The sequence below is a fragment of the Carcharodon carcharias genome, chromosome 1, assembly GCF_017639515.1.
Source record: "Carcharodon carcharias isolate sCarCar2 chromosome 1, sCarCar2.pri, whole genome shotgun sequence".
Classification (NCBI taxonomy): domain Eukaryota; kingdom Metazoa; phylum Chordata; class Chondrichthyes; order Lamniformes; family Lamnidae; genus Carcharodon; species Carcharodon carcharias.
The window spans coordinates 87,948,064-87,961,238 of NC_054467.1; the positions used below are offsets into that span (position 1 = coordinate 87,948,064).

Here is a 13,175-nt window from a genome sequence, read left to right on the forward strand (position 1 = left end):
AAGGTCATATTACTGTGTTAGAACTGCGTTATAGGCTATATAATTGCTTTTCATTGGTATGGAATGTGGTGTAATCTGAAAACTTTAGAAAACAAACATAACTGATGTGTGATCATACTAACCAGGACTAACTTACTGGAATATTTCAATCAATAATGATCCAACAACAGATAACTTCTGGCAATGGCTTCTGGTGGCTCCATTCATTTAATGGAAGCTACAAAGAAAAAACAAGATTGGCTCCAAATGCAACTCTCTAACAGTGACACAGAGGAATAAACTTGAAATGACGGGTTTCTATGAAGGGGAAAAGTCCAACATGAGCAAAACGCCACTCCAAAATGAATGGTTACAGTTTACTTGTTTCCGTACTGGTTTTCATGCCTTGTTACTCTTGAACATGTATATAAAGAAAAAATAAAACAAAATTAACACAGGGAAAAAAGGTGTTTATTGCAGAAATCCAGGCATGAAACTCCCACTATATGAATGGAGCCTTCCAGAGAAATAGAGGGCTTGTTTGATACAGAAGAGCTGAGCGTTTGAATAAATTTGGAGAGTAGAGTGAAATGCTGGCATGCAGGGCTCTATTCTCATTATGGCTATTGAGTATTGAGTCCCCACAGAATATGGTAATTTCTTTGCCTCTGGGGATTTTTTTTACAAATTCAATTACTCTACAAAAAAAATCCAACTATATGTATTAAGTATAGAAAATCAAGGATGCTGTATCACACCAAGCTATTTGCCCTAACCTTAACGAATAGCCAAGATGTTAAGCACACATCAAAAGTATATTCAGATTCAGTTTCAATATTCATCTGAAAGTTCATAAAGTCAGGATGTACCAGTGAAAAAGATGACTTTTTGCACTGTGAGGCTATGGCTACAAATTTCATCAGAGATGTTCCTGCTCCATCACCGTAACTTCACCGGACGTGTGCCAAAATTCTTGTTTAAGGATATTAATGGACATTCTTACACATTTTGAGTTACAGCAGTGGATAGGAGCAACTGTGAGGAAATTCCAGGCCCTATGAGTTTCTGCCAGAATTGTAATTAGGGCCAAAGCATGGGTCATAGCTATTTTTTGTTTTAATTATGCTAAGTAAAGCTAAGTGGCGGCTATATAAAAGGATTAAATTAGCTTAAAGACTACAGCTGGAACTCATTTGGAGAAGCTGGCTGTGATGTTCAGAGTCCCAACTCTGAGCCCTTCACCCTGTTCCCGACTGTACAGAGCAGACACTTTTGGTGAGAAATTGGGCTCATTTGTGCCAATCTTTAGGAACTATGAGAATCCTTAGAACTCCAATATGGCATTTATGGTATGTGCGTACATTAATGGGGTGAATCGTCATATTGATGTATGCGTAGCATTCAGTGAATGTCTGCCAGATATGCAGAGCTAGTAGATCCTGATGTCAATAAGTGTGCAATGCTGATGCTGATTTGATGACAGCCGTGCCATTTTGGAGCTCAATGCTCCAGCTAATACTTTCTCTTAACCTTGTGCAGTTAACAAAAATTCAGCAGAAGCAGAAAGAGATCATCAACAACTTACTTTGAGGTTATTTGATGATTGACTTCTACTGGCTGCTGCTATGATTCCCAACTATTTGGCGCTTTCATAGTTGTTTCAAGTCACAAAAGTCTACACGGAGTAGTGTGACAAGTGGTGAAAGACCTTTTGTCTGATTTCAAGGCACCTTCATAAGCCAGATATGGGTGCACAACCAGATATTCCCCTTGGAATACAGCATGACTTGGAGAATAAAGAGAGTGCACACCGATAAACTGGTAGAATAGAAAGGAATAAGAGGGAGAGAAGAACTCTCAGCAAGGAACAATGTCCACCCAGGATTTTCAGAGAGCAATTATCCCACCCAAACAATGTATGAGTTGTTTGCACTTTAGTAAAGATGTCCTCACTGCCACCTTAGGGCAGGGCAAGGACGATATTGCCAGTGACAATGAAGGTGACCATGGCAAAGAACTTTTATGCACCTGGTTCCTTCCAGGCTGGCACTGGAGATATTTGCAACATCTTGCAGTTTGCCAGTCACAGTTGACTAAGGGAGGTCACTGAAGTTCTCAATCAATCAGAACTAACTGTATATCAAATTCTCAGTTATTGCAAGGGGAATGGAATATAAATGTAGGTATGTTTTGCTACAGTTGTACAGGGAATTGGTGAGACCACATCTAGAGTATTGTGTACAGCTTTGGTCTCCTTATTTAAGAAAGGACATAAGTTCATTAAAAGTTCAGAGAAGGCTCACTCTATTGATTCCTGGGATGAGGGGGAGGAAAGGTTGGACAGGTTGGGCCTGTATCCATTGGAGTTTAGAAGATTGAGAGGTGATCTTACTGAAATACGTAAGATCCTGAGGGGACTTGACATAGTGAATATGAGAGGATGATTCCCCATGTGGGAGAGTCCAGAATGAGGGGACACAGTTTAAAAATAAGGAGTCTCCCATTTAAGACCAATTAGGAGAATTTTTTTCTCCCTAAGGGTCATGAGTCTGTGGAACTCTCTTCCCGAGGGAGTGGTGGAGGCAGGGCCATTGAATATTTTTAAGGCAGAAGGAGTAGATTCTTGACTAACAAGGGAGTCAAAGGGTATAGTGGATAGGAAGGAAAATGGCATTGAGGCCATGATCTTATTGAATGGCAGAGCAAACTTGAGGGGCTGAATGGCCTACTCCTGCTTCTAATTCATATGTTTGTGTGTGCTTTTGCCAGAGAGAAGCAGCAGCGTGAGCACACAGCTTCACTAAGATTGCAGGCTTTTTCCCAGGTAGTAGGGTGCCATTGACTGCATGGACATCGTTTTGCCTGTCAACACTTCTCTATACCAGAACTGAAAGTGATTCCACTCTCTCAAAGTCCAGTTGGTATGTGTGTGACCATATACAGAGAATCATGCAAGTCAATGACTGATATTCCATCAGCAGTCAAGATGTGGTTGTCTGAGGTAGTCCACTGCAACAGCTATATTTGAGCTACTATGGCAAACAAAAAGGGCTACGGAGGGACAAGCACTATATTGTCCCTCTGGTGGATGACCTCATTGTGCAACCCATGCAAAGGTAGTCAGCATGCACACAATGAAAGCCATGCTTCCATACAAAATATAATAGAGCAGACCATTGGTGTGCTGACACAATGTTTCTGCTGTCTGGATCAATCTGGAGGAAACCTGCCACAATTGGCAGAGAAGGTGTGAAGATTCAGGGGTCTGGCGCATGCTGAAAAGCTCACCATTATGAGGGGACAGCCCTTAACCACCAGTTATCGAGTGAGCAGCTGAGGAGCGCTGTATGAAGAGCAAGAGGAGGACGAGAAAGGGAGGAGGCAACCTGAACACCCACTTTCTGCCCAGGTTGTCCGTAAGTGTGATAATAGTAACCACAGCCCCAATTCCCCTTTCACTAACCCACACCTGACCTACCTTCTTCCCTGACCACCGTGTCCTCTTGGCCACAATGCAAAAATAAAAGTCACCAGAAAATAAACATTTCATGAAATCATGCCATATAATATAACAACGTAAACTTAGCAGCCCTTACGCATTCCCTTCCATCCCTCTCTTTCGTGCATCATTGCCTGTCCCAATGCTCCAAGCTCCCAAAGTGGCTGCTGCATGGTTTGTGGGAAGCTGATGACTTTCACTGGAGATACTGAAGATAGTCTTGGAGGGTGACAGTAATCTGAACTGGCTGTTTGACAGTCAACAACAAGGGCTCTGGTAGAGTGACAAGGGTGGGAGGATAAATACTGTCTTCCTGAGGAGAAAGGTTGATGCACCCTGCAGTATGGCTATTCCCTTGGATGAGCTCCTCAGCAATCCAAGTACTCTACTGAAGGACAGATTGATGGACTGCTGTGTCTTCGCACGCTGTAATCCACAGCCATGATGGCAGCATTCTGAGCTTGCATGGCAGCAAGCTGACCTTGCATGATAGCAGCCTGGTCTTCCATTCTAACACTCGATGCTGGGTGGTTGCTCCTTGTTCAGCAATAGAAATTTGCAACATTAACCATCATATGCAACATCGTGGTTGGGTCCACAAGTGTGCAAGCAGAGTTGACCACCACTTCCGTGTTGGAAGCTCTGTGTAAATGCCTGTGTCAAGTTGGTGCTGGACTCCTCCATGTTCCTTGACAATGACTTTGGGCCTTCTAGTAGGTTTCCTGATGCACCAAACATTTCATTGTGCATACTCATCAGCATATTTCTGGTGGCTGCCCTATCAAAGTTTGCATCCGAGTTCTTGTGTGCAACCTCGCCTTCAGCGGCCTGGCACCTATGCCTTCCTTGTCCCTGCCCCCTGTCCTGGCTGAAGCCAACCTGTGCCCATTGTCTCAATGGATGCAAATCCTACCTTTTAATCCATTTTCATACATATATGGAGTGTCAGTGTCTGAGCTGGTGGTTGCAAGTGAGAGAGCGATTATCTTCAACTCAACTCCCAGCACCTGCTCCAAACATAATGTACCTCCCCTTTCAGAGGTGCAAGCCATCTTAAAGCATTGCAAAATGGCTTTAAGTGGTGGTAGCCATTCACAATATTGGCTCCCTGCTGTTGCACCCAATCGATGAACAATGCGTTTAACACTGGTTGGACACAGCGATCATTCAAATGAGCAGGCAACACAAAGTTAACGTGCTAACTTGTTTGCAATTAATGGGCACTGGTTAATCCTGCATTGCTATCCAATTTAGTTTCCTTAATCTGTGCTTACAAGCCCAAAAGACACGGTTTGAATTGAAATTTCCTAGATTTCAGGGACATTTCAGTTTATTCCATTGAATTAAAAAAAAACATTGTTCTCAACCTTGTTATTTATGGAGTGATATGGAAAGTATACCAAACAAATTGACTGCTGTATTTTTTCGTCTTTGATAATTTGTTCTACAGCACAATAGAAATGGAGTTCTCTGTCACATCTACAATGGCAATGTTTACCTCTGTCTTGTTTATGAACTATTTTTCTTTCCATAGCGTGGAGAAACTGCATTGCACATGGCTGCACGAGCTGGACAAGTCGAAGTCGTGCGCTGCCTGCTACGCAATGGGGCCCTTGTGGATGCTAAAGCTAGGGTAGGTTTTGTAAAAGAACAGCGCATGATTATGTCTATTGATGCTACCAGAACAGATGTTGATACTAACCAAAGGTGTTAAAAGTTTAGTGTTGTGCAAAAATAACAAGTTAATGTTTAACAACTCATACTTTTACATGTTGGAGCTGTGATATCAGATAAACTGGCATTCGTGGCTTTTGCAACAAAGTGATTTATTCTCAGCTCAGGTGTCTCTATGTTCATATTGCAGGCATCATAGGTGCTCAACCCCACCAGTTTTTATTGGAAAAGCTGGAGCATGACATAGCAGTTGGGTGGGGAAGGTGTTGAACCATCAAAACCAATCTTCCTTCCATTCCCTCATTTCCCTAAGAGTAGCATTGATGCTCGTTATCACAAAATCTTGGCTATGAACCATGAAAGCAAGAAACAATGGCAGGAACTAAACAATGGAGAAAAAGATGAAAGAAGGAGCAACATCAGAATTTTCTTTTAATCATATTCTTTGATGCCTCTTGGATATTACAACAAAGTTATGATTCATGTGGCACACATTTTGTGCAGTTTTTGGCTATTAAAAAGGTACATTAGCATTATAAATTGTGAGGTTGCTGGAATAAGCCTTCTGTTGTGCCAGATTTCACAAACAAAATGGAAAGCTTAGGTGAAGGAGAAACAAAATCCCTTAAACTGTTGTATATCTGTTATTGATCAGTATTTTTTTGCAATTTCCATGAAGCGCATTCAGTAAATGCAAGTGTTCAGTCTCATTTACCAATTTACTTACTGGTCAATATGCCACTAAAATGCGGTTAATGATTGTTGTGAATGTTAAAGCTAAAGTAACCAATCCAAGCTAAGTGCAATTTCAACAGATGGCTCAATATGAAATTGGCACTAATAAAGCACACTATGACTGATACAATGGGTAACATGTAGAAGACATCTTTTCAACAAAAGACAGACTCAGTGGTATCTGACAATTACTTGAAAATGAGGGTAATTAGCCCCATTCATCTCCAAATTGTATGTTATTTTGTGAATGAATTTAAAGTTGCCTTACAGATGAGAAGAGTCGATGTGAATATGAACAATCTTCTGAAATTTATATTTCTCCCAATTAAGTTTCCATTATTGACTCTCTTCCCTTCACCCTGGTTTACCCTTCACCCTTGGTAGAGTCTTGGCTGTGAATATATATAGTCACTGATGATCAATAATGATTCAATAAAAGACAACTTCTGGAAATAGATAACAGGACAGGAAATTGAATTTGCAGTACACCATTCCTATAAAGTTCTCTATCAGAAACCAGGCCAAGATCTGGCAGAGCAGTGAAGACTGAATGTCATATTTTAACCTTGTGCTCCTGACAGAAGTCAGGCAGACAGCAGTTAAAATTAGCCACGAGGCTTTCTCACTAATGACCTGCTTCATTTGAACAGTTAGGAATGTTTGAGCTCATGACAGGATACCTGCTGGAAATTGGTGGGCTTCTTCTTTAATGTTCAAATGGGGCTCCAAAGACAGCATTGAAACCTGACTACTATTGATAATTTACATTTCCATGGATTGACCAGAAGTTGGTATTAAGTTTTAAACCCTTTTATATACAGCTTTTGTTGCAAACACTGGTTTGCCAGACGGTAGATGGAGTTCATTCAAAACTGTTGTCTTTGTATTACAAATGTAGTCATCTTTTTGAACATATCTATGGAAAATTACTCCAGACTTTTTCAAATACTATTTTTATTGGATGATCACTAAAATGATTGTTTTTAAATTGGTTTCCAAATTTGCTTAAGGCAGAAAGCTGAAGATGGTGTGGTCCTGCTTGGAATTCTGTAGACAAAGCTGCAATGGACAAGAAATATTTTGTATTTATTCCATTTTATTCCCCCAGGAGGATCAGACACCATTACACATTGCCTCAAGGTTGGGTAAAACTGAGATTGTGCAGCTGCTGTTACAGCATATGGCTTTTCCAGATGCTTGCACCACTAATGGCTACACCCCACTTCATATTTCTGCCAGGGAGGGGCAGGAAGATGTGGCTTCCATTTTGCTTGAGGCAGGTGCTTCACACTCATTAGCCACAAAGGTAAGAGGTTATTTGTTTGTTGGAGATGGAGAAATATTGAACTAATATTGATTTGCAACATAATAGGAACAAGCGACTGTTTATAACAAAGGTAAAACATGGTTTTCATAGCCCTCTGGTGACATGTTCAAACTTCTATATGTTGAATCCTGGTTCCAGCTTTAATTTTCTTTATTGAATGATTGTCCTGGTTTGTCAGCTTGAGGTTAGCAAAAACTCTATTCGATACATATTTTCTGGATATCATAATTATATGTGATGCTGCTGAGAAATTAAACATTGTTCCGCTTTACATGTAGCCACCTCTCTCTGTCCCCACCCCCTCCAATCCTATAATAAGTTTCTTCCACTATAAAATTGGAAAATTCTCCTTACTGATTTGCCAGTCACTTGCTGTAAAGCAAAGAAACTCACCAGATTGTAATAAACTGTTTATCTCTTCATCTATAATTCTCAACTGTTTCTTTTACCAATTTATTGCTTCTACCAACTGTGCAGATTTCTTCCCACTTTCAAGCCAATACTCTTTCTTACTTTATTTCATTATAGGACAGATGTCTTTCAGTTTAAGTTGGGGAACTGTTTATGAGAAGTTGAAAGTTAAATTAGGTGATTTAATTTTTTTTTTAATCCACCACTTTCCCCAGTCTCAGCAGAACACCTGCAGCCCAGGGTGATTTTCCGTCTTCCATGCTGAGTATCTAAATACAATTGCCAGTTTCAAGGTAGCTGTTTGCAGCTGGCCTGTTTCCAGTTGTACTGAGTGCCAAAAGTGTTCTATGTACAAGTTTTCAACATATGAGGAAGGTTTGACTTTTCATCATTCCGCCTGGCTTAATCGATACTGAATCCCCAGAGGTAAAAGCTGGCAAAAATACTAACAAAATAGAATAAATCTTTGGCTGGCCAGACAAAAAAGGGAAATAATCCTACTGCACAAGTGCAATTTTCTTATGAGGTTGGGTGTATCAAAATTTGAAACAACTAAATAGATCCATTTCAGGTGCTTGATGCTTATCCTTAGATGATGGATGTAAAATGGATACCAATATATTAATTGCAGCATAGAGAAAGAATAAAATGAGAGGGATGGTTCTTCCACTACCGTGATTATTTGTCATAGCTGTTTACTTCTCCAAAATTGATCAGCTCTTGACTATAAAGCTATATTGGATTCATGGTGAAATACTATAAAAAGTATATTAAATAGAAAACAACATAATGGGCCAGAATTTGATGTAACAGGGCACCTAATGCTTTTTGTTAGATGTGCCCATCCACTCTTCAGTTCAGTTTTTGTTTTTTCCCCACAATGTTGCTGAAAATGTGGGCTGGTAATAATACAACAAGGAAACAGGACACCCAGGATGTGTGAACAGTGCAATCGACATGATATCCCTTTAACCAATCAGATTTAACGATTGGGAAATAAACATAGGAATGCCTGGTGAGGAGGGTTAAGTAAAGGGGTGGAATTCAATGTCAACCAGGTACAGAAAGAGAAACGAAGGGCAAAAGGGAGAAAAAAGAGACAAAGGAAAAGTAAGAAAAATAATTTTGAGTTTTAAATTTGGTATTTTTAAGATCTTGAAGAAATCAAAACTTCAAGGAATGCAATTCCACGCTCGTAATAGTTAATTTTTGATGCCAGAAAGTTTGATTAGCAGTAATTATTGCTTACCACATTGTTAAAAGGATGCTTTCATTTGTTATGACAAGACTTAACTTTCTCTGATAAGTTTAATAGACAAATACAGCAAGTTCCAAAAAAAGAGGGACTCAATATGAGATGCATTTTTGCAAAGCTAAAGGCAGAGCGGCACAACTCAGTCAGCAGCTTTTAGATATTCAGATTTAACTGCACATCTGCTTCTTGCCCGAAGTTGCTGTACCAGCTACCCATGATTAACAGTGAATGCCATTAGCCTTGCTGTTATTTTGACATCAAATTCTGGCCCCATATTTTAGAAGTTAATGTTCTGTGCTAAGTAAGGTGCAGATAAATCTGTACAGAACTCCAAAGTTGTACGTTTTCTGGCCAATACTGATTTTCTCAAATGTTTACAAATCATCCATTACTGCTGGAACCTTCCAAAGTCATGCTGAGAAGTAAGGTATATGGAACAAGAACATATCAACTATCTATGTAAATTTGATAATTATCAAGTAGTAAATCAATCTTGTTCCTTTCCCAAGCAGCAAACTATATGTCATAGCCAGCAGTCACACACACACACACACGCACGCATATATGTACGCACACACACACACGAATACAAGTTTCAAATCATCCCTATCCCTATCCCTGAACAGCATGCAGGCCTATTAAGGCTCAATGCCAGGAGCAGAACTTGGCTAAATTACTCCCAGAGAAACAGAAGGGAATAAAGAATCAGAAAAAAAATGAAAGAAAGAACTAGTAGACAAAGCAGGTGTATTCATTTACAAATTTCAATGTACTGAATATTTCATGAGCACAGTATTGATAACTTTATATTCCAAACAAGCCACTGGTCATTTGTCCAATAAAAACAAGCAATTGAATCAGACATATCGTTAAACCATTTATATTGATAGTCTCTTTCAGTTAACTCACTCTTCTTCAACTAATGTCCTCAAAGAGCCTAGACCTTTTGAAAATAATCTTGTTTCAACTGGAATCCATACATTCCCCACTATATATTTCAGAATAACATGCTTCAGTTCCGTTCTTTTTAGTGCAAACATCCTTTAATGCGACAAGTGACATTGAGACTCAGTCACATAAGGGCTAACAACCCTCCTCACTTGCACAATAGTGAATCTTTGGAAAGGTATCACAACATTCATTATGAGTCCATCTCCTTCTGGTAGACTTTCTAATTTTAGTAATATAGTTTATCTAATGGAGAAATGCTACAATATAATAAATCTCTCCAGAACTAACACTAAGCAGCTAGTACATAAGAGATGTACTCTTATGGGTTATGACAAACTCCTCAAGTGGTAATATTTATCATATCTTGATGCTGTCTGTGACATTTTCCATTTCTGCCACGTATAAAAAATATGCCATGTTAAAATGAATACATATGTTTTAAAGGCAACCCATGAACAAAGGGAAAAATATCCACCTAGTTGCCAGATCACACGCTTTTGTAGAAGCAGTGTCCATTACCAACTCTTCTGTTTTGGATAGTTAAATTACCAAGCCATCCTCACTCAAAGAATTATACATTGTATTCCAAGATTTCCCAAGAAATGTTGTCCCAAAATTTCACTTGAGAAAAGTCATCATGTATGGTAAAACTACTACTATTTCACCATTGTGTACACCTGCCTATATTTTTCACGAGTGTTATACAGTATTATTGTATCCCTGTTCCTTATTTATACTGTATTCTATGCATGCTTGTTAACTAAGTAGCAGTTGTGTTTCCTCTGTCCCCTAACGCAGAAGGGATTTACCCCGCTACATGTCGCAGCTAAGTACGGGAGTCTAGATGTGGCAAAACTCCTTCTGCAACGCGCTGCTTCTCCAGATTCTGCTGGCAAGGCAAGTTACTATTGAACTTTTAAAAGTTCAGTCTGGATATATGCTATTAGTTTTGTCTACCATGAGAAGATAAAACTAACACAATTCTGGCCATCTAAAATTTTGGGCAACAAAAAGCAATTTACAGTTTCTAATTAGAAGATTCATAATTGCATTGGTTTATGCATAAAACATTACACGTGGATTCCAAAATTTATAAAAATTATGGTCTCCCAGGCCACTGAAGAAAAATTTGATACTCAAAATACAGAAAATATTGAATGTCACTGCAATTGAACCTATTTTTCTAGTAGCTTGACCTAACTACCTTTGTTGCATGTCAAAATATTACCTGCGTAGTCCTTTTCCCTCATCCCTGTGCTTTCCAAACCTAAAGTACTTCTGCTCTCACAGCACCTTCCCGGATTTCTGCATGAATCACTAGAGATGAGTTCTGATTCATGTTTCCATCTTGGTAATGTGCTCCTCTTATATTCTGCCTGCTGCTGTCCATTCTGTATGCCAAATATTCCAAAAGAAAATGCCTCACCCAATTTTAAGCAGCTGTTCCACAGAAGGTTTTTACATCACAAAAAAACTTCTGCTTATACCGTGATGCGATGTGGTTTTCTTATTCCTGCCATCGGGAGAGAGATTGTTGCATGGTAAGAATAAAAAATTAACATCCGGCACTGCTGTTGGCCACCCTGACCCCCTTTGCATACCTGAAACACTAACTTCCTGTTTTCAGGGTAGCAAGGGGGGTGATTCAGCTGCTTCACAGTTGTTGACCTATATTCTGTTTGCACTTGTGAGCAGGAGGCAAATTAAATTTACTTGGTGATTCCAGGGTGAAAATATAGTCTTCTGTTTTATAATTTATTCCCTTAAAAACAGAAGGAACAATGACTAACTTCTGTTTGAAGATTTATCATCCAACAAACAGAATGGGCAAGGTCTAGAAATGGAATACTTGAAGGCAAATTATACACTCTTCGCATTTCTGTTAATTACTATTTCCACTCAGCACATGCAATGCAGAGCCCCCACAGCAACATCCTCTCATTTGTTGCATTGTGGGATTTCCAAACTTGACTACTTGAAGTATGTGTGAGACAAGAATATTCCTTCAAAGACAACTGCTCACAACAGTGCTTTTTGTTGCTGTCCCTTACTCGGCAGGAGTAGAGGGATGGACCTGAACAGCAGCACTGCCTTTCCTGAAGTCTGTTTATTTGTTGCCGAGGAAATGGGCACTTGGTGCCATGTGTAGTCATTCTACTGTACCTAAGTATTAGTGCCACAAAATTGTTCAACTGGTGTTTTGTTTTAGCACTGAGTAAAACTGCCTCAATTGTTGATACTACATCAATCACAGCATCTGGGTTAGCAAGATTTTGATCTTGCTTCATTCCAATTGTACAATTTGGAATAAAGCAAGATCAAAATCTTGTTAGTGCATAAAAGATACCTTTACAATTTATTGAATCATCATTCAAATTATGAAAATTTCCTGACTGTTGGAATACAATGGAAGTTCAGTTTGTTATTGTGTATAGAAGCCATTAGACATGGCAGTTGATCACGATGCTGTAGGATCTGCTTTAGCTCCTTTCTTTGACACTCACCTTTCCATTTTTGATGTTTTTGTACAGACAAGAACTGCTTGCAGCTTCAATTTTCTGTATTTGTGGTTTGCTAACACACATTTCTTTAAGAACAGCACTAGCACTTATTAACAAAGACGAATTCTTACAGAACGGCCTAACCCCACTCCATGTTGCTGCTCACTATGACAACCAGAAGGTGGCGCTGCTGTTGCTGGAGAAAGGTGCCTCTCCCCATGCCTCTGCCAAGGTATTAATTGCTACAAGAGAATAATAATTGTCAGTAACCTCAAAACAAAATGCTGTAGATGGTTTGATGTTTTTGAGTTTAACAGACAAATAACTAACAATTGTATTTTAATGCAGAGATTCTTGCTAACATTTAAATGGATAAACCTTTGGCATATAAATTAAAGCCTGTATGAAAAATTCCTTGAAAACTGAAAATGTGTAGCATTTTCTCCATCATGATGTCATCATATAAGGGCAGCTGTGAAATGTTCTGCAGGATTGTATATTCAAATGGTATATTTGCAAAACAACAGTGTGGCATAGCATCTCTTCTTGACTGCTGTTCTGCAGTTAATTTTTATCTGAAGATTGGACTTCAATGACTGTAACAATTTGCAAAATAAGACACAATTAGTAAACGCTACTTTGATATTTTATTTCTTGAATCAATTGTTAAGTTTTGACGTGTTGAATAAAAGTATCAATTACTATGCTTGACTGGAATATGACTAGTTGCAAAAGATAGGATCTTATAATGTAGATATTAATGGCAATCAAAAACGTTAGAGCAACCGTGCTACAACTTTATGAATCTACATGCTACGTATAACCCTAAGTCACTTGATGCTA

At 39.1% G+C, this 13,175-nt stretch overlaps 1 protein-coding gene across 13 annotated transcripts in view; it reads left to right on the forward strand.

The window, feature by feature from the left end:
• Window positions 1-13,175, forward strand: part of ank2b (ankyrin 2b, neuronal) — an 882,930-nt gene that overhangs the window by 644,941 nt on the left and 224,814 nt on the right. For all 13 annotated transcript variants that reach the window (XM_041195707.1, XM_041195740.1, XM_041195679.1 and 10 more), the window contains 4 exons: window positions 5,013-5,111; window positions 6,996-7,193; window positions 10,630-10,728; window positions 12,466-12,564. In XM_041195707.1, the coding sequence (XP_041051641.1) occupies window positions 5,013-5,111; window positions 6,996-7,193; window positions 10,630-10,728; window positions 12,466-12,564 (495 nt within the window). The remainder of the gene's footprint in view (window positions 1-5,012; window positions 5,112-6,995; window positions 7,194-10,629; window positions 10,729-12,465; window positions 12,565-13,175) is intronic.